This window comes from Phycodurus eques, chromosome 10, assembly GCF_024500275.1.
Source record: "Phycodurus eques isolate BA_2022a chromosome 10, UOR_Pequ_1.1, whole genome shotgun sequence".
Taxonomy (NCBI): Eukaryota; Metazoa; Chordata; class Actinopteri; order Syngnathiformes; family Syngnathidae; genus Phycodurus; species Phycodurus eques.
Genome location: NC_084534.1, coordinates 12,021,939 through 12,044,198, shown reverse-complemented (window position 1 = coordinate 12,044,198; position 22,260 = coordinate 12,021,939). Strand labels below are relative to the sequence as shown.

Genomic DNA, 22,260 nt, shown 5'->3' with positions numbered 1-22,260 from the left:
AGACAAAAAAAAAATACCAAACTGCGGCTAAAAGCAACACCCCCAGCTGTATACTGTACCTGCCAGTCCTTACAATCACACAGCACGTCCCCAAATGGCACTTATTGCCTTTGTTAAATCAGAAAGCCAAGGTCATTAACTAGCCATCCAAATACATTATTCTGTCCTCATAATGTCAGAGAACTATGTGATTGTTGCTAACTAACAGTTATTGTTCTGTGTTCAGCTCATTTTTTTTCTCTTCATGCTTCTTTAATTTTTATATCTGCTTTTGGATGCCTCCAAACCTTTGCATTTTATGTTATTTGCAGTACATTACGTGCATTTGGGTCCATCAATTGAAAAGACCACAGCACAATTGTTACATTATACAGGTTGTTGGTAGAGCTATAGCTATCGATCCAGCATTTGCATTTTCAGTATTCTTTCTTCTCATTAGACTTGGGATTGCTGTCTTTTCTTGAAGAGCACAGAAGTATCGAGGGGATATTGTTACACTGCACTTTATACTTACAGATAGGATGAAGTAAACTATATCTGTTAAATTACTTAAGTCTTTTCCAACACCTGACATTCAGATCAGGAGAAGGATATGGATCAGTGAAATAAGATATGAGAATGACTCGGGGGCACTGGAAGAATGGAACGCAGGAGGATAACATAAGAGTGTTTGTGTTGATCCCATCTCTTTCTCTGCTCACTTATTTTCGTTATCTTCCTCCACTGTCACCCCCTCTATTTGGAATACAGAGAATAATTAAGTAAAAAGACCAGTGCTTCAGTGATATTTATTTATTTATTTTTTAAGTTGTGAATACATTACTGCATAAAAACTGTGTATGAGACGATGACAAGAGATTTGTTGGGCAGATTCTCGACAAACTGTGTTTCTTTTGTTTTGACACAAAACCTATTACAATGGCATTATGATGTCATCATGGGGCACCATTGTGGAATATTTTGAAAATATTCATCATCACCAATTAAACTTGCAGAAAGGATTTGTTGCTATGACATTGGCACCCTGGCCCCAGTTTATGCATGTGTGTGTAACATTTGTAGCCAAATAGCATAAATAATAATCATAACCAATAGGACAAGATCAGAGAGGATAGAAAAGGACAGGATGTGGAAAACAGCACAGCCCCTTGGAGTCAAGCCAAGAGAAATATGAAGACTCTCCACCCACCCTTTTATTATGGTTACCAAGTCCCCGACTGGCAACCATTATCCCTGTACCATAATTGTGTGTGGTGGGGTGTAGTGCATTAAAATTGGGGAGACTGGTGGGGGTGGTGCAAGACGGTCATGGGGCAATGTTGACCAGCAACCGTCACCCCCACCCTGGTCAGCCAGCTCCCCAAAGGATTTGCAAATCTATGTGGTGCATTAAAAATCTGCGGGGGGAATGTATAGCGGGCCAGAAAGCAGGCCGGAGTTCCGGAACACCTGGCCAAGTGTCCTCCCCAACCCGACACTGCCCACCCCCCATTGAAGGGTGTAAGATGCATGAAAAGAAGAGTTTTTAACCTGGACTTAAAAACATGCACATTTGGGGCTGACGTCACTTTTGTTGGCAATTTATTCCATTTGTGTGCAGCATAATACCTAAATGCTGCTTCACCATGTTTGCTTTGGACTCTGTGCTCCACTATATGACCTGAGTCTGTCGATCTCAGAGCCCTACTGGGTTTGTATCCCATTAGCATTTCTGTCATGTATTCAGGACCTAAACCTAAAACTTTTTCTTAAAGTTGCAGTAATTTAGGTATGGTAAAACCAAGGCACAGAAAAGAGTGAGGAGAACTAGGGATGCCCAATAAAAAAAATTTCAAGGCGATACCGATAACTTCCTGCTTCTCAAGACCGATACAATAATTTATCATTTATTCATATTTTTTTTATTTAGAGTTAACTGTAGTTTGTGCATACCTGGAGGAAGGAAATACTTAAATATGACATCACTATTAAAACAAATTTTAAAAACATCTGTTTTTCATTTTATATATATATATATATATATATATATATATATATATATATTTTTTTTTTTATTTTTTTTTTTAATTTTTATTATTTTTTTTTTTTGGTGCATTTGACTTTGGAGGTTCTAATGTACTAGATGGACAATTACTTTGACTTTTTGCATGCCATTGTGCCCTCTTGTGTGCATTTATGACCACTATGTAGTATACTAAGCACCATAACCACTGATTACTCCTGTAATGGAGGCCGGCGTATGACCTCGCCCTCATGGCATAAGCTCTTCCTGTGCAGTAATTGCAGTTTAAATGCCACTCTCCCCACATGAAATAAAGCATTGTGGCCTATCTGCTGGCCATCGGCATTCAGGTTTGCTGGCAATGCTGTGAATCCAAAGGTCTCCAATTTAGGGAATTTGCGAGGAATGCTTTTTGCTTATCGTGTTACCTTGTTAGTGCTCTAATAAAAAAAATAAATTTAAAAAAAAAAATAAATAAATAAAAAGTGTGATAATAAATACTGTTTTATGTGCAGGAGAAGTTAAGTGCATAATTAAAAGCAGCATATACACAGCAGATTTCTGAAAAAAATAAGCAGAACATCAACAGAAATTTAAATAACCCCTGGGTATAATTAGTTTCTCACGTTTCTTTATCTCTTTGCCGCCAGAATCTTGATACTTACCAACAGACGGCTGAACAGTACAACCAGGCAGCCACCAAAGCAGAGGCTCACATCAGGTAAGCGCTATGACTTCTATTTTCAACATTTTATAGCAGGGCCAAATTTGGTAAACTTTCTATTTTAGTTGGATACATAAATTGATTTTAGTTTGGTTAATGTGCATCAAATGTCTGACTCTATTCTTTTGCTTGTTCTTTAATTTCCTTTGAAAGACACACACTTGATAAAGAGGGGAAATTATGAGTTACAGTATGTGAGAGTCACAGAGTACCATAGTTTTCAGTGCTAAGAGAAATCAAAGCTAGTGAAAAATATTATATTTTGCTCTGAATAGAAGCTGACACGATCCCCAAATCTGTGTACCAAAATGTACATAGACCTACTGAATTCTAAATTCAGCATTGGTTATTTTAATTTTGAGATCACTCATTCCTGTCTTTCAGTCACAACATTAAAACTACCACAGACTTGATCTTTTTTAATAGTTAAATCAGAGAGAGGCTGCAGTCTGCTGATGGAAAACACAAGTAGCATGATGTCCCCAAATAAACATGTTTTTCTGTGGGATGGCAGAGCTCGAAGCTCACCTGCTTTGAAAAAAGCAAGTCAGTTCCATTCAGTGCTTAATTGACGCCGAACTGGCACTGCCATAGTCTGCAATTTACACTATATGGCCTTGTCTGGCAATTTTTTAGAAAGGAGAGAGTTCAATCCAGCTCACGTTCCCCTATTCCATGTATGTGCCAATGCCAATGTTAGGAAAGTTCATTTTCTACACAAACTAGTTCAAAGTTCAGTTCACCATTCCAAAAATGAACTTGTTCATTTCATAGATCATAATTTGAAATTTGGAACTAAAATCACTGCACCAAAAATGAACTAGTTCATAATTTAACAAAAAACATTGTAATGTATTTTTTTTCTCTCAATACTGTATGTTGCTGATGGGCTATTACCCGTAAAATACTGGCATTTTATTTCCCCTTTGTTACCACCCATTCAATTCACACTTCGAGCTAACTAGTAGCCAGCTGCAGCTTTTACCCTACAATGTCAAAAACGTGAGGAAATATTTGTTCTTGAATGGTCTTTTTTTTTTAAATGAGGAATTAAAACAAAAACAGGACTTTTGTCCTGAATGTGCAAACTAAAACACGCAACACAGTATGACAGGAACGATGGTGAAAGGACTGATAAGTTGACATTCTTAGCAGCTCTGGCTGACTATATTAACAAAATATTTTATCTTATCTAGTCTTTTATTACAAAACAAAATGAATTCATACTATAACAGTGTGCTCATACCGTTTTTGACGAAAGTATTATGATACAAATTAGAATTTTACAAACAAAGAACACATTCTCTCCCATTTACGGAGTGTCCCGGAATGCACCTTGCACATGTAAACATGAATGGCAGCCGCAGTGCAGCGATTGCCAAATATGACGTTTATCACCAGACATATGAAGGCTCGTATACTGTATAGTGTGTTCAGCAGGGGTTTGTCCTGGAAGCCCCTAACAAAACCATTCCGTCACACCAGAATGAGCGCGTTTTCAATAATGTTCATCAGGCAGAAATTAACTAAGTTCAGTTCACGTTCGCCCACAATATGAACTAGTTCATTAACTTTCATTCATAGAACTCTTCCAGCTACAACACTGTCACATACTCGCTAATAAACAGATATTTTATCATAATGCTCTTTAAATGCAGTGTAAAAGTACCGGTACCTCTGAAAAACAGTGACAGGAAGTTTATATTGACATTTTTGCATCTCATAAGCATTCTCGACTATTCATTCACTTGCCCCACTGCAGTCAATTCAAGCCCAAAATTGGGTCCACACGGTTACATTAGGCAGGTTTTGTTATTTACTGTTCATTGCTGTATAGAAGAGGTTACAAGATTAGTTGAGCACAATTTTGCTGGTGGGGAGAGCATTTTGTGTCGCCTCAATCTGCATCTTATTATTTACTTTATATTGCAGTGCTCACACACAAACTTCAATCTCGGCCACGCATACAGGCACACTTTGTATTCAGGCAAGTGTGTGCTTGTCATGTTCTGCCAGCATTTGGACAGCGTGTCATTGTGCTGTGGTCACTGTCATTTCATACTACACTGACCATCCAGTAATTATTCTATTTACTCACTGCTGAAGGATAGGTGGGTAAGCTAAGAAGAGCTTACTGTATTCTATATGTAACTACTGTACATCCAATTTCTTCTGGCATTGTATTGGTCTCTAGTTCCAATTTATTCTTTACATTCATCTTTTATCATGTCATTTGCAACTACCAATTTCACTGCTGGTCCCATTTGTCTTTGTTTACTGTTTGTTTTTGCATTGTCCACTTTTTCGTGCTTCTTTCTCTGTAAAGGGTCTATTTCAAAATGAAAAAAAAACCATTTGAGCGTCAATAGAAAAACATGACCGATGACCTTTCAGTAATTATAAACTCTCTACCAGTTATTGTTGCTTTGACTTCAAAAGCACATACTACCAAGTCAACCAGGGTTCCATGCATGCCAAGCCAATACCGTATGGTTGACGTAAACCACTGCTGGTCAGTCACTGACCAAGCAGATTCGCCGTTGCCGCCTCTTCGTAACATTTCCTGATACATAGCTACAAATGACACAAATAAACACGGTTGCTGTGTTCTAGCTTTTGATGCTGCAGTATTTGCTGCAGCACTCAGCTTTCTTGCTTCCCCACTTGTGAAATTTGTCTCTTCACTGTGACCAACATTTACATACAGAGAAATAAATACAGTAGACACTTATTCTCTTGCATTGTTGTTGGTTGTTAGTGTGTCTGTTTTGGACTCATGCGTTCAATGTGGCTTAGTTTTTTGTAGTTTTGCTGGTTATGATGATTTTGAAGTGGAAAAGCAAGATGCTAGAAACAAAGAAGTAATCGCCTCTTTTGTCATTTTTGTACGAACCATGGCCAAGAACTTCAGAGGAGTTAATCCATTAGCTTTATCCTGGGGTGGCAGACTTCCCATCTTTCCCAGTGACACAGGAGCAGACCTGCATTTTAGCTTACCTGAAGATCTTAAAATCCACAAATCCTCTTAGAAATACTTGTTTTGAATTCTGAAGTAACTTATGTAATGACAGGACATAAAGACACCAAGGGTTGGGTGACTTTCATGAGGCTTAACCATGAAGTAACCGTGACGTCCACATGAAAGTTTATTTTGTGCAACTTTGAATCTTTTCTTGGTTGAATGTGGGTAGCACATCTCAGAGGTGAACGCCACCCCAAAGTACAGGTCGAGATGGTTAGTCTTCACACGATACTTGTCGAAGATTTGGATAGGGGGGCAGAAAGCCGCAGTACTGTGTAGTCACTTCCTCTTCACCCCTTTTCCCCCTTAAACACACGCACGCATACACCCCCACACACACACACACAGTAATAATAATAATTATTATTATTACTATTGCAGGCACTGCTGTTCTAAAACCCACAGCAAAGTACACGTACTGCATTGTATATACATGTGTATGTTCACATACAATATGAAACCATTGTTTGGAAATCGGACATGGGCAATTTATTTGGCTATTTCAATTTGGTCCCAAACAGTTGTTCCAACCTTTAATAACAAAACATCAACAAATCAATTACATAGAATCTCATACTTCCCACTCACAATCACTTATACATATTGTATACGGCTTTATACGTTTAAGCAACTTTTTTAAGGAAGTTTTGAAGGATAGATTCTTTAAACCCAATGTAAGGCCCCTGGAATTGAAATGGTTGACAATAGAAAGGCTAGTGATGATAAGTGGTGCCAGATAGTCTTGCCGCACGTCAGCCACAATTTGAGTGAGTCGTTCAACCGCTGATTGAAATGTTATCAGCAAATAGATGTCACATATAAACAGGCGGGCACATGTGCACCTTATCTTGTTCCTGAATGTCACCTCTTTTAATGAAACCCTCCTCTTATCCCCTTCCATCACACTTCCCTATAGTTCCTCAAAGTGAGTTTGGTGGGGATCAATCAGCGAAGCTAACAGTGCAAATTGTCCTACTACATTGCTATCTCCTCTCCGCACTACAACTGTCTGCATCAGTTCTCAGTCCATGGCATCCATATTGTTGGTTTTAAATGTTTTAAAGGTTAAGTTCGACTTTTTCCAACCTATCAGAAATATAAAATGTTAAACCCAAAACAACACGAACTTAATCAGACAACATTTTATGTGACGTCCGCAATTCTGCTGAAAATGCAGCAAAAATAACAAAACCAAATGACTGCTTGAAATTAGACATATTTCTCTGTAACAATTCAAGTTTATCAAACTCAATAACATATTACCAAATAAAAAAAAAAAGAAAGAACGGGCTGAAAAGCTGCTGGTAAGGTGTCGTATTAAAGTGTGATGTTGGTTGTGCAAAGTTACAGCCATTTTTCATATGCAGAGCAGTCCGAAACAAAACTGCATCTCTCATCAACCTGACTGCTCTTTCTAAATGTTTGCTGGGTCCAACATTTTAGACCGGTTTAAAAACATTTTTAATACCTATTAAAAGCCTGCTTATGCTGGCTAACCTAAGACTTGTTTGAGACAGACATTTAGTAAGTGCATCACTTGGAAAGAGTAGTAAGAGATACTTCACAGTATGACTACCTAAAGTAAGTCAGTCGCAGCACCCTGATGTACTGTCAGTTCTCAGAACTAAATGTTAGCCCCTGATGTTATGTGGCTTTTGCAAGTGTGATTTGTGATAACTGACATGTATTGTTGCAAATGTTATCTTTATGGCACTATCATCTAACTATAAAAGAGGCGTGCACCCTAATTCCTTTTAATCTCACCCGAGTCCTGACATCTTTGATCCTCTTGTTTCTTCCCCTTCACTCAGCGTAATATTAAAAAACTGAAGCTATAAAGCCATGGCTTCTGCTTTAGAGAAGTGCAAATCCTTGTCATCTTACATTAATAACCATTCACACACAAACAACACCAACTTAGACAAAGAAGGAATAATAAAATGTTACGCCTTAACAGTCTTTGCCTTTTCCTCTTATTGCTTTATTCCCCAATGTCACGCTTTGAGGCGACTTAGAACCTAAGCTCTCTTCACATCAACCACACTCTTCCAAGGTGAGACAAATAAGAATGGGAAACTTTAATGATTTGAGCCTAATCGTTCTTCCCCAACTCTGCACATATTTATGCAAAATATCACAGGCAGAAAGCCAATTGAGAGTTGTTTTGCTTCTTTATGGTGCAAAATTGTTGCTGTCAAACAAGCCGGAGTGGCTAACAGTTTTCTAATAAAAGCTTACCTTTAATTTCAGTCAAACGGGGCAGTTGGTGGAGATTAGCAGAGACAATTTTCTGCTTCAGATTCCATTATTAGAACACTTCTACTATCGGAGGGTTTGTCTTCATGAGTAGAGAACATAATAATTTTTTTTTTCTACTTGAGTTTGGATTGTTACCTTGGGGCTATTGTTGCCGTTATCGCCTCCTCTTAGTGATTCATTCAGAATGAAACAACTGTCAGAATTTGAAGTCAAACATCAAGCTGGTGTAACTATAGTCGTGCGATATACATGCTTGTTTTCAGACAACTAAACACAACAACATCCATTGTTAGATTATACTATGTTATACAGTATCACCTGTGCCCTCCAGAAGCCAGTGGTGTTTGTATTAAGCCTCTTTTACACAGAGCTCATAAAAGATTTCAGCATCAGACCCTAACAAAATATTAAGCATTTATCTGATATTGCCATAACTGTCTGCGTTTTCACACAGCGTCACATAATCCCGCAAGCCATCAGATATTTAGATAATGACGTCAGCGCCAGCATCTGGTGTGATGTCTACGGGAGAAGTGATGTGTGTCAAACTTCACACCACTGTCTTTGTTCCACTATTTCCTTTCACACAGAATTTACCTGACATAATGACAACGATAATTGTGTTAATTGTCATTATAGTTCTGTTATGTGCTGTTTACAATTTTTTTAAATTTTTCAGTTGAACATAAAACCCTGTGGGCGGTGATTAGTTAACACATCTGCCTCACAGTTCTGACGAGCCAGGTTCAAATCTGACCTCACACCTGAATGGAGTTTGCTTGTTCTCCCCGTGTCTGTGTGGGTTTTCTCAAGGTACTCCGGTTTCCTCCCATATTCCAAAACCATGCTTGGTAGGTTACTTGAAGACTCTTAATTGTCCATAGGTGCGAATGGTTGGTGTATATATGTTCTCTGTGATTGGCCTCTTGCCCGAAGTCAGCTGAGGTAGGCGCCAGCACACATGTGGCTCTAGTGAAGATAAAAGTGGTTCAGAAAATGGATGGATGGATAAAAACCTGTTTCCACCAACCAGCAATGTATTGTTTGGTTTAAAAAATATTTTTTAAGGGTGTTTCAATTCTAAAAGATCCCAAATTCATCGACTCATGTCCCAATTTCAGGACCATTTTCTTTGAGTACTAGTTGCAATTGTACAGTATCTGTTGCTTTTGCTGTGTTCGATACACTGCTGTCTTTTGATTATGATCACAAATAATCGTCACTTCCATGTTACAATAGAATGTGGAAACGGAAAAAAACTGTGCCTTTTTAAGGTTTGGTTTACGTGACATAACCCAGTAACAAAGGAATTGTTGTTTTAATTCTTCAGAAGTTTCACATAAATGATTAATTAAAATTATTAAAAATTATATCCTCACTAGGATTGCGGGCGTGCTGGAGCCTATCCCCTATCTTCGGGCAAGAGGCAGGGTACACCCTGAACTGGTCGCCAGCCAATTGCAGGGCACATAGAAACAAACAACCATTCGCACTCACATTCATACCTACGGGCAATTTAAAGTCTTAAATCAACCTACCCAAAATTATATTTGTATTCGGGACTTGCAAATAGCATTTAATATGAATCCCAGATGTTAAGACCGTGCATCATAACACTGGCTAATGTTCATCCATCCATCCATTTTCTGAGCCGCTTCTTCTCACTCGGGTCGCGGGGGCGCTGGAGCCTATCCCAGCTATCATCGGGCAGGAGGCGGGGTACACCCTGAACTGGTTTCCAGCCAATCGCAGGGCAAACAAACAAACAACCATTTGAACTCACATTCACACCTACGGGCAATTTAGAGTTTTCAATTAACGTGCATGTTTTTGGGATGTGGGAGGAAACCGGAGTGCCCGGAGAAAACCCACGCAGGCACGGGGAGCACATGCAAACGCCACACAGTCTGGGCTGGGGATTGAACCCCGCTCCTCAGAACTGTGAGGCTGACGCTCTAACCAGTAGTCCCACCGTGCCGCCCTGGCTGATGTTGCTTATGTAACATTAGTTAAATGGTGCCTCCACTGGACAATGTAGTATTACAGTAAATGTACACTCTGGTATAACTAAATATTGAGTACAAACACTACAAAGCATGCTTTTTCACATTGAGATCATCTTACGCTACTTACACAGCTGACATAGCTATAGCTGTAACTCACTGTGGAAGAAACGCAAATCTGATCAGGATTTATCAATCCACGCTGTGAGGCAAAACAGAATGGACTCTACCATTTACTGGATTTGTGTGAACGCATTCTTTCGCTGCATTTCATCATTTGGTGTTTTTATTACAACAATACCATCTCACACATCAATGCCCCTGTGAGTGTTCAGTTGGATTCAAATCTAGAGACTGAGGGTGTGTGGCATATGATTCGCATTACTTTGAGTAGACATCATTTCGTGAACTATGTTATATTCGTCTGCATCACCATTATAAAGGGTTAACAATAAAGACATATTATCAAATAAAGCTTTCAAATAAAGATTTTTTTTTTCAGTCAACACCCCACAAGCATACAAATTTGCAACTGTTCATTAAAACACAATCGATATATCATAGCCCCAGAACAGTGACCTTGTTGAATGACCTCGTAAGATGACGCAAAGAAGTGCAAACTCCATGAATGTTTGGACTTCCAAGGTGCTTGAAAGAAAGGAAGCAATACAGCAAAGGAGATGTGCAATATTTTCCATGGGCTGTGCAAGCTGTAAGGTTTGTCATTTAAAACGTCACTGTCACATTTACTCCCTCTCTCTTACCCTCGCTCAGGTTGCATTCACTTCTTTTCATGAATATTCTCTCCTCCAATGATTAATTTAATCCTATTTCTCTACCCTCTACTGCACACACGCAAGCAAGCACACACACACACACACCAACACTCTACGCGATACACATGCCACTTCACAGCAATTTCTTCCCGTTCTCAGTGTGTATACTTTATCTGGCCCGTATGCCAAACAGACATAATTCACAGATGCATGCTAACAAATTAATTGTGTATTTGTCAGTGAATACAGGGAGACCTGTGCTCATCCATATGTGAAGAATGCCTAATTCTGAAATTGCTTTGTGCGAGGACATTAGGGAAGCGCTCCTCTACGTCGCATGTCAGTGTTTGTATGTGCAGATTGAGTATGTAATTAAATGTTGGTCAAAAGGAAATAAACCTGTCATGAGACATCAATTGAAGCAATTGACCTCTGAATCCAACTAAACACAAATTCTACTTTTCACCTTTGTAATTTAACTGGACAGTGTTTCGTATTAGATTCTATGCAACTTTTTCTCTTCACGCTGCCATGACGCGTAACCTACTGTTGTTACTTGGGAATAAAAAATCTGAATTGTGTCACTTAAACCATGCAGTGTTAATCCAAAATCTGTGTTTTATCCATACTTGGCCAGTTTTAAATCCTGCTACCACAGGTAAAAGACCACAAGCAACCAAACAGTCCTGAATTGCAGCTGGATTAATGTGTGTTTTATACTTGTATTGTCCATGTCATCACTCACATACTGAGTAAATTAAAAGTTTGAGCCTATATTATCCAATTAAGAAAGTTACAGCTAAAACGTACTAGGACTGGAAAGCTAACTTTGAAACATAGCGTACAGAAGCCTTTTTCTCTTGGAATCATGTCTGCCTTCTGTTGTTAAGTTAGTGTGTTTGTGTGTGCAGGCCCCGGCAGACTGTGTCGGTGTGTATTGAGCTTCAGGCCAAGGTGCTCCAGTGTTACAGAGAAAATCCTCAGCAAACCCTGCACTGCTCCAGCTTGGCCAAACAGTACATGACCTGCGTTCAGCAAGCCAAGAAGGTAGGCAAGAGCTTTCTGTGTTGGTGAAGGGCTGTGAGAGAAGCATAGAAAAACTTGCCAGCCATTTTGTTTCAGTCTTTAATTTTACTGACCCTCTGTGGTCGACCACCAATTTGCTTCGATTTAGGCCTTGATAAATATCCATTCCAGGATCAAGGTTTGGATCACCTTTATTTAATGTGCAGGCAATTTTAAGTGACCTTCTTAACTGTCATATAAGTGTACGAATAAATTAACTACTGTTAGTTTAAAACATAAAAACAATTTTAAAAATACTTAGTCTGAAGAGTAATGACGAATGACAAAGACTGAAGTGAGTTGTGTTGCAGAAACACTACAAAGCATAAAATTTTTTTTACATTCTTAATTGTCACAAATGTAAAAAGAAGTTTACCACTGGGAAAACAACACATTTAGTGACACTGGAGTATTACCGCTTTGAATATGAGGCTATTTACTCAATTGTTTTAATTTAATGTGCTTCTCTACTTTTTGTGGCTGGATATTCCTTTGGAATGAAAAAGAAATGAGCCAAAGTGTCTCACAAAAAAATCCACACCAAGTTAAAGAAAATCATCTTGTGTGACATTATGCTGGGTAGGGATGTGGGGGGGTTGAACTCCAAAATGATGGTTGTATTTAAAATTGTATAACCTCAGAAGAGTTTGATTTTGCTGTTGAAATTCTTCTGAATTTGGTTTTGGCATTTTCCGTCATCGTCTCTTTTTGCCACACATTTGGCAAGCGTAGCTGGATTTTACTTTCAATCTGATTGTTAAACCAGACAGAAGGAAAGCAGGTGAGACCAAACCAGTCAGACCAGAGAGGAAACCGTGGCCGTGATATCAAAACAAAATGAAATCCTTTCAATCTTTGCAGCAAATCGGTTGATGTCTAAGAGTCTTTATCTCTGGTTGGTTTCAAGGGGAATTGCTCATTTGATGGCTTTTAAATCTCCTGCCGCCCATTGTGTTTGGACTTTTCTGATAGAAAGATTACACCCTTATTAGTCTATTGAAATCAATTTGTCCATTCAAACCTCGAGAGATGCTTTCACTATTATTTGTCATAGCCATAGTTTATCTACAAAGTGCTTATTTTTACCCAATTTTTCCATCAAGCAAACAATAACAATGACAAAACCCACTAATATGGAGTGGATGAAAGAAAATAAACAATAGTCGGGGAATTTGGCTGTGTGAATTGCCTGCAAAATCACTGCAAACACTCCCAATAAAAGCAATGTCTTTTCAAAGTACTTCAAAGAATCCTTTTGCTACTCGGATGGTGTTCTTTTTGAAGAAGTTCTCTCTGTACGTTTATAAATATAGCTATTTTGGGGGGAGATGTGGTGGGGTTCATTCAGACTGAGACTTGAAAAAGGGAAGCAGTTGTCTTCAGCTACATTTCCACCAAGCAATACAGTTCTTTTGAGTTTACACAGTGTACAGCATTTCGTGTTCTTTCCCTTTCAAACCCTTTTCTACATGTCAATGAATTAAAATAGTGATGTAACAAATTATCCTCAAACAAGCGATACACTTAATCCTAGGTTTCTTTTAAAATATTATTTGCTATTTCCATCCCACTCTTGTATTCTATTGTCAAGATGGATTTGACAATTCCCGTCGACCAATCTAACAGCAATGTCTAGATCCAACCTACACAATTGAACCGTAGTGGACAACTGCAACCGGTTCTACAATGAAAGTGTGCCAAAAACTATATAAGACCCTGGGAAGAAAAAATAAATAGTGGTGCTCCAATCGATGATCATGATCAGTGGCCGTTCATGATTTCCATGGAAAACACGGCGCTTGACTCTCAATGGCTTTCATTGCTGATCACAACAACCAATCACCCGCGGCTCGTACTTTGCAGCCTCCAGAGAATGTGTGTAGGGTACTGCGGGGCAGGGCAATATATCCAAATTTGAGCGTGGAAGTTTAAGCTATTTATTGACACACCAGTAGGAGGTTACTGTAAAACTAAACGCACAACTAGAATAACTACCCTAATTTTATATGAAAGTACAAGACACATTGTTTTAGATAGTCAGTCAATGGAAAACCCTTTTACGGATTAGCTAATGTTAGCATTTGATCAGGGGAGAGATTTACCTTCAAATATTGAATAGTCACACACAAACGCCGTAGTAACACACACGGACAGATAATACAACAATACTAACGGGCATATATTCGTCCTAATCTGTGAAAAACGAGTTTATTTAAATTAGAACGTGACTTTCTTCTTCTTTTTTTTTTTTATTAATTAATTTATTTCTTTATCTTACAGAAAATGAGTAGCTCCATGCATGCATTCCACCACACTGCCCCAAGAGGCCAAGGTGCACACAGCAGGAACAGCAGAAACAGTCAATGACTGTACAAAAAGACACACTTTTTTTTATTATTCTGTGAATGTGACATAAAATCAAACTAAACTTGTCCTGTTTTAGGTCAACTAGGTTTTCAAAAAATATTTATATTTGTTGAATGCCAGAATAATGAGAGGATTTTTTGGGGGGGACAAATATAATAGACAAAACAGTCATGGCTAAAAACATTGGCACGTTTTTAGCCATGACTATTTATTTTTGTCTGAGTGTTTAACTGTTTTTTTAAGTTAAAGATCTAGTTTTAAAATAAATGAATAATCATGTTTAATAATCGTGATTTCAGTATCAATACAAATAGTCGTGATTATTTTTTCCCATAATCACCCAGCCCCTTCAGAATATTCAGGCACGCAACACCCTTAAAGCAAACCCTAACAAACAGTCGGATCACCAGTAATAATTGGAAAAATTTGTAGCTCGCTAATCCATATGAATGGTATCGGCAGTTGTCGGCAGATCTCACTAATCGATGATTGGTATCAGAATCGGCAGCATAAGACCCTGCTGGGATCACCCTTAAAAATAAATATGTAACGGACATGCTCTCGCCCGATGGCACCATGACCCCCAACCCCGTGGGGACTGAACTGCATTGCTGTCTCCACTCCCCCGCCGAGACAGACGGCCACAAGAATGCCTGGTTTATTGCACACGGGCGCTAAATGAATTACCAGCCAGTCCGAAATAACTCATCAAAGCTGAGACACGGACATCTAGTTTCTCACTCTGACGCTAAGTTAATTAACATAACTTTCACCCCCAGCCAGCCTGAAGAGTCTCACCAACGAGGTGGTGACGATAGATCAGACCCTTCCCCGCCGCAGGGCATTCTGCCAGCACGATCCCAAGCTACCCTTTTGGGTGCCTGGGAAAACTCAGTTGGGAAGGAAGCGGACAGCGTGCGTCCGCTCCGAACCTCTTGCGAACAGCAACATACGGGCTCCGGCCGCCCTGCCTGGGAACCTTTTTTTCCCTGCTCTTCTTTTTATTCTTCCTCCTTTCCCGCCAAATCCACCTGTTCCCCATGCGGACCATACCGGCCAGACATTCAGGAGATCGACCAGCCTGCCTAAATTCTGTTCCACGCAACGTAATTCCAATTTGTGGTCTACTAAAAGTACAGATTAGTGCATATTTGTGTTTAAATTAACGAGAACAGGAACCCCCAACTATATGCATTGTCAATAAATGCTCATGCATTTTTGACCTTACCTTACACAACTTGGACAATGGAATTGCAAATTATCGTGTCCTGTATCAAACTGAGTATTTTAAGCACTCACTCCCTTCAAGCCTAATTAGTTCTGAAGCCTAACAAGAGGCAGCATCCATGTAATCAATGTGTATCGGGACATGTTGTAAGAGGTTTGACTTTTTTCCCCCCGTATTTATCCTTCATGGTATTATTATATACACATGACAAGGGTGGTAAATCATTTAAGTATCCATAAAGTTTCAAAGGCTGGAAGGTCGGAATCGGAAGCATTTTATCCTTGCCAACTTTTCAACCTTTCTATATGAGGATAATCTGTGAGATGATATCGCTCTTTTCAAGACTGACTCACACTAATCTTTTGAACAGTTGGATTTTCAAGTTGACCTTTAAACTTCTTAAGAGTGCTCTATCCTAGGCTCAAACTTAAAAAGGCACCTAAATGTTGCTAGATTTCGGATATAACTGAGTAAATGTAAAATTCTCGCCATTCCAGGTATTTGTTAAATTATGACCTTGCAACGTGACTACTCCCTCTCTCTTTTTCTCATGTCCATTCTCCATACCATTGAATATTCGTGCTGCTGTCACTGTTGATATATTTTCTCTTCCACTTCCCATCCTCCACACATCCATCTAGCCTTATTAAGACCTCTTCCACTGCCTGTCAATGCACACTTTGTCACATTAGCTAGTGCATTAGTTCTGATTTGCACCGCTAGTCATGGAGCTCTGTCAGGTCTTTCCAAGGTTTGGTTAACATGACAGGTGCAACAACCCCCACCCCGCCCAAGTAGTCCCAAGACCTTTCTGGACATGCACAAAGCTCTCAGATCTGCCTCTCTAATTATAAATTTTACTGCGCAAGCTGCATGAAACTTTAACAAGATTTACAAACTTATAAAATTTTCAATATTGCTGCAGGTGGGGTCAAGAAAGAGCACTAAAGCTCAACTGTATGTGATGAAGAGGTTCAGACCGTCGGACTCCATTGTGAAGTATAAGCACTCTGTGCCGTTAATAAAGTTGTCTTTATACTAAGGCTGTTGCCTCTTATTTATATACTGTATTTGAATTGTCTATTATAGATATAGATAGATTTCAGTAAATCGAAGTTGCTCAGTCTCCAAGGACACGGTCTTTGGAGTCAAAGGATATGTGTTCAGTTCAATGTTCAGGACTAAAATGTAAAAATGGCAATGAGTTGTTGGAGGGATGCTTGACTGTCGAGGTGCCCTTGAGCACAACATCGTCCCCACGACCTCAGCTCAAGTGTTGCAGCACACTTTGCACTCTTTTACTCTGAATATCTCCTTGCATGCCTGCATGTGTGAGATCTGGTTCTACTATATTTGTGGTGTGGAACACAAGTATACATTGGAGTGGGAGTTGAATTGCCCCTTAAGGGACAAAATAGTTAATAAAATATTTTATTAATTGAACTTATTATTTGCTTTGACTGTTTAGTTAATAGTACTGAATAGTGCTTTGCTGTCTGGGGACAAATTAGCTTCATGATTCTGTTATCACAACTCAACGGCAGGGTTATTATTACCTTTGTGGAAATCCAGTATTTTTTTATGTATTTTTTTTAATTCTGTGACACTAAATTGACAGACTGCAAAGATAATACAGACCCTTTCCAAAAAAAAAATTATATCATGGAAAGGTTTATTTCCATAATTCCATTAAAAAAAATTAAACTTTCATAGATTATATATTCAGGGCCCACAATTTAAACAATTTCAAGTGTTTATTTGCTTATTTTTACATAATTTTGGCTTCCAGCTCATAAAACCCATGAAATCAGTAATTCCAAACATTTCAATACTGTGAAGAAATCACCATTTACTTCAATTTTTTTGTAGAATAAAAAAAAGAAAGAAATTAGGGTCACATTAAATCAATGAAAATATGTTACTTTTAAAACGATAATCTTCAATACTTGGTTGGGAATGCCTTTGCTTTTATCACTAGCTCGATGCACCGTGGCATTGAGGCAATCAGCCTGTGGCATTGGCTGGGAGTTATGGAAGCCCTGATTTCCTTGATGCTTACAGTCAGTTCTTCTTTGTTTTTGGGTCTGGTGCCCCTCATTTTCCTCTTGATAATACCCCATAGATTCTCAATGGGGTTTAGATCCAGCGAATTGGCTGGCTAGTCAAGCACTGTGATAGCATGGGCATCAAACCAGGTTTTTGTGCCTCTGGCGGTATGGGCAGGGGCCAGGTCCTGCTGGAAGATGAAATCTGCATCTCCATACAGATCATCAGCAGAAGGAATCATTAAGTCCTGTAAAACATTCTGGTAGACTGTTGTGGTGACCTTGGATTTAAAGAAAGCAGAGTTTACCAACACCTGCTCTGAACATTGCACCCCAAATCATGACTGACTGTGGATATTTCACACTGGACCTCAAGCAGCCTGGGTTCTGTTCTTCACCCATCTTCCTCCAAACCCTTGGACCTCGATTCCCAAATGAAAGGCACACTTTACTTTCATTGGAAAAGAGGACCTTGGACCACTTGCCAACAGTTCCGTCCTTCTTCTCCTTGGCCCAGTTGAGACGCTTCCTACTTTGGCTCAGGCTCGGAAGTGGCTTGACCCAAGGCACACGACCGTTGTAGCCCATCTCCCGTCCCGGATGTGTCTTGGTGGTTTTTGAAACTATGACTCCCACCTCATTCCACTCTTTCTGATCTATGCTAGATTCTTAAATCTTCTCTGTTTGATAATCTGCTGAAATCCACAATTATCTCTTTTGCTGGTGCATTTTCTCCTGCCACATTTTGTCCTTTCACTAAACTTTCCATTGATATGCTTGGACACAGCACACTGTGAACAGCCAGCCTCCTTAGCTATGAACTTTTGTGGCTTACCCATCCTATGGAGGGTATCAGTGATGGTCTTCTGGCCAGTTGTCAAGTCTGCAGTTTTCCCCATATTGAACCCATCTGAGACAATTGAACCAAACTGAAACAATTTATTGACACCTGGGGAAACCTGTGCAGGTGCTTTGAGTTTAGTAGATGATTAGTGTATGACACTCAGTTTAAAACATTTATGGCCTGCAAAATTTAGGTTGATTTCTTCACAGTATTAAAATGTTTTTCAATTCCTGATTTTGTGGGTTTTATGAGCTGGAAGCCCAAATTTTGTAAAAATAAGTAAATTATTGAAATTGTTTAAATTGTAAGCCCTGAATTGATCGTCTATGAAAGTTTATCTTTTTGAATATAATTTTGTAAATAAATAAACTTTTCCAAGATATAATTTTTTTTGGGAAAGGGTCCGTAGTTGGGATATTATTTAAATGATTATATAATATACACCATACCTGTAAATAACTGGTACTTTTTTTTCTCAGCTGTGATTTGAATGTTAAGTCGACACAAAAGCTCATAGCTTTGCTAAAGCCTCTTGACAGTTTAAAGGCATTGTTCTTGCGTATGCTTTGAAGGATTTTCTAAAAGCAGACAGGTTTCTTGCCACTTCACTCGTTATGAAAAGGGAAATTAAAATATATGACGAAATTATTATCTGAAGCTAAAAGTGGGAGTAGTTGTCTTGATGTTTTCGGTATGAAGAACTGAAAGCTCTGTTATGTTAAGTAAGATTTTAACATGATTAATTTACATACAGGTAAAGAAGTCAAATATTAATCCGTCAAAAATGATAAAAGACACTATAACTTTAAAAGACGACCGAAGGGAGGTAATGAACGTGTTGTCTCATTTTTGCTCTCACATTAGCACAGTAGTACAGTTTAAAATGAAATTAAACACTAATGTAATTTAGAACTCTTATCTTTTGGTCACAAGAAACAAGCATATTGCAGCTTACCTGTTGGCAGCTAGCTGATTAGTGGCTCTAACAAGGTAACAATGCAGTCTAAAGCTTCACTTAGTTCTTGTCTAACGGTACAAAGAGATAGAAACCAGTCACAGAAGATTCACATCAAAGTCCTTCGTTCACCAAGAAGTTGCTCAATATTATGACTTTTCAATCAAGCCAATGGCAGTAGATCAAAAACTCGAAGTGGAAACGTAGCAAGATAAAACCGGTAACAGCACTAAACATTACATAACAAAACCAACATTTCTGCTCAGTAATCAACATGGGTACTGTACCCCTTTTACATTACTGACTATCATCTCCAACTATCACTGAAACTTTTTATCGGGCAGCCACGTGCCACCGTGGGGGACTTAGGTTCAAGACCGGACCATCTGCCAACATCCCCCTGACTCACGGCTGTGGTGTCCTTCAGCAAGATACTGATACCCAGAACAACTCCCCGGACGCTTCAGCTGCCCCCTGCTCTAGTGTGTGCCACTAACAAGTGTGTGTGTTCACTGTGATGGGTAAAATGCAGAGAACAAATGTCGTGTGCACGCATTCATGTTCATGACAAGAAAGGTGATTCTTCTTCTTCTTCTATCACAGTAAGCCAAAGCAAAAGGCAAAGCACACATGCAGTTAAACAACAATTGATGCTGGATGAAATGAGGTCTGGTGCGTAGATGGCTTGAGTGACAGGATGACACGTGTGATGCCGTTTCAAACTCCTGAAATTGTTTAAACTTTGTGACATATTTTTCATGAAAATTTTGTATTCCGAATTGAAAAACCTGTGGGGCATCCGAACTTCAATGCACCACTGTTCTCTGTATGCACGTTCTGCCCAGCTATGTCTGTTTTTTCTAAAAGTTTGTTAATGTAGGCTGTGTACATTATATATTATGGATCAGTCATTTTCTGTCAATCAATCACTACATTTGTCAAAGAATCTGCCAATAGAACCAGCATTCTGCTATCTCCTATTTTATGCCAGTGTCTGATCTGAGCATCACAGGAGTTTATCTCACTTTATTTCTTGAAGTTCGCCCAATTCACTATCTACAGCAGCCCAGCTTTTATTATAGTCATTCAAAAATCCTTTTATGTTTTATGATTGATACACACACGCACACGCACACACACACACACACGCACACACACACACACACACACACACATGTGTAGGGCCTTGGACCTAATCTCTGCTATCACCCCCCATCCATGCCGCCCCTGTCAGTGTCAGTCCCAGGTTGGGTCATTGTCATGGATATGGACCTTAGGTCTGTGTGTGGTGTGCTTAATGATGCGGGTTGAATGTCAGCTCACTAAAGACTTAGTTATCAGTAGGTTGTGAGCATTTTAACTCTTGCACACCTTATATACATACTGTATTTTCACGCCCACTGGAAGAGTACAGTCTATATGTTTGTTTTGTGCTCAGATATTTGTCATTTTGACATCATAAGGAAACATTTCCATTGATATAAGGGAAAGTCAGCCAGCAGTGAAAATGTTGCCACCAACTGTGTTGCTTGCTAAGGGTGTACCACAAGGTATCATTTTAGGTCTATGTTGGACCCTGGCATATTTGGGGTTGAGCATTCGCATGTCACAGTTTGTAACCAAACGGTATTGGACTGGACCCAGACAGAGACAAAGCGGTTGGTAATGGTTTATCTGGGGATAGCGTGAGGTCTGGATTTCCAAGGCATGATGGTGATAGTGATGGTGATGGTGATAGTGATGGTGATGGTGGTAGGAGCATGCTGGAGCCAGGAGCGTGAGTGCGTGAATACTCTGGCGCTGGAACACTGGATCTGGCCGGCTTAAGTGCAGGCTGTGATGCGTGCTGATTGGAACCAGCTGTGCGGGCGAAGAGGTGATTAGTGCTGGAGAGAGAGGGGGGAAAAGAGGCACAAAGCGCCACCCATGCTCCGCAGAGGAACTGCAAGGCACAGATCATGACATTTTATTTTATTAATGTATTTGTTTGCATTTTATTTTATTAATTTATTTGTTTATTTTGTTTATTTTTTTACCTGATCAGAGCTGGGATATGCTCCAGTATACCTGCGACCCTATGAGGATAAAGGGTGTCGAAAATGGATGGATAGGTGGACAAGCTTATTGCCATTTTTTTTTCGGGTGGTGTTACATTGAAACGTTTTTTAATTATAATGAGCGTCTACTATTCATGGCTTTCGCTATTCACGGTCAGGCCCGGCCCCCTATCCCTCGCGAAGCAGGGGTCTACTGTACTTCTTTTTCATATTTTATTAGCGACGGGCAAGGAAGGAAGGAAAACTTTCTTTACTAGAAATGTATTTAGATGGAGAGACTCTTGAAGGTCAAAGAAGAAAAGGGGGACTTTTTACAGCAAGTAAAAAGTAAAAAGGAACAGATTGTTGTTCAGAGAGAAGCGCATGGAGTTCATCTACAGGTAAGACAAAATGTTTTTAATTTTACCTAAAATGAGATCAGACTAAGAAACAATCCCAAATTAAAAATAAAAACTGAATTGTAACTTTGTTTAAACTTTTTTTTGAACGGTCTGTGTTTAAATCTTCCATCCATCCATCCATTTTCTACCGCTTATCCGAGGTCGGGTCGCAGGGGCAGTAGCTTTAGCAGGGACGCCCAGACTTTCCTCTCCCCAACCACTTCATCCAGCTCTTCCGGGGGGATCCCGAGGCGTTCCCAGGCCAGCCGAAGGACGTAGTCTCTCCAGCGTGTCCTGGGTCGTCCCCGGGGTCTCCTCCCGATGGGACGTGCCTGGAACACCTCACCAGGGAGGCATCCGAATCAGATGCCCCAGCCACCTCATCTTACTCCTCTCGATGTGGAGGAGCAGCGGCTCTACTCTGAGATCCTCCCGGATGACCGAGCTTCTCACCCTATCTCTAAGGGAGAGCCCGGACACCCTGCGGAGGAAACTCAATTCGGCCGCTTGTAGCCGGGATCTTGTTCTTTCGA

General features: G+C 39.6%; 1 protein-coding gene across 2 annotated transcripts in view; it reads left to right on the top strand.

Moving 5' to 3' along the window:
- The window catches only part of LOC133409254 (MICOS complex subunit mic25a-like), a 68,675-nt gene that overhangs the window by 30,557 nt on the left and 15,858 nt on the right, over positions 1-22,260 (top strand). For both annotated transcript variants that reach the window (XM_061689040.1, XM_061689039.1), the window contains exons 8-9: positions 2,653-2,723; positions 11,698-11,833. In XM_061689040.1, coding sequence (XP_061545024.1) covers positions 2,653-2,723; positions 11,698-11,833 — 207 coding nt within the window. The remainder of the gene's footprint in view (positions 1-2,652; positions 2,724-11,697; positions 11,834-22,260) is intronic.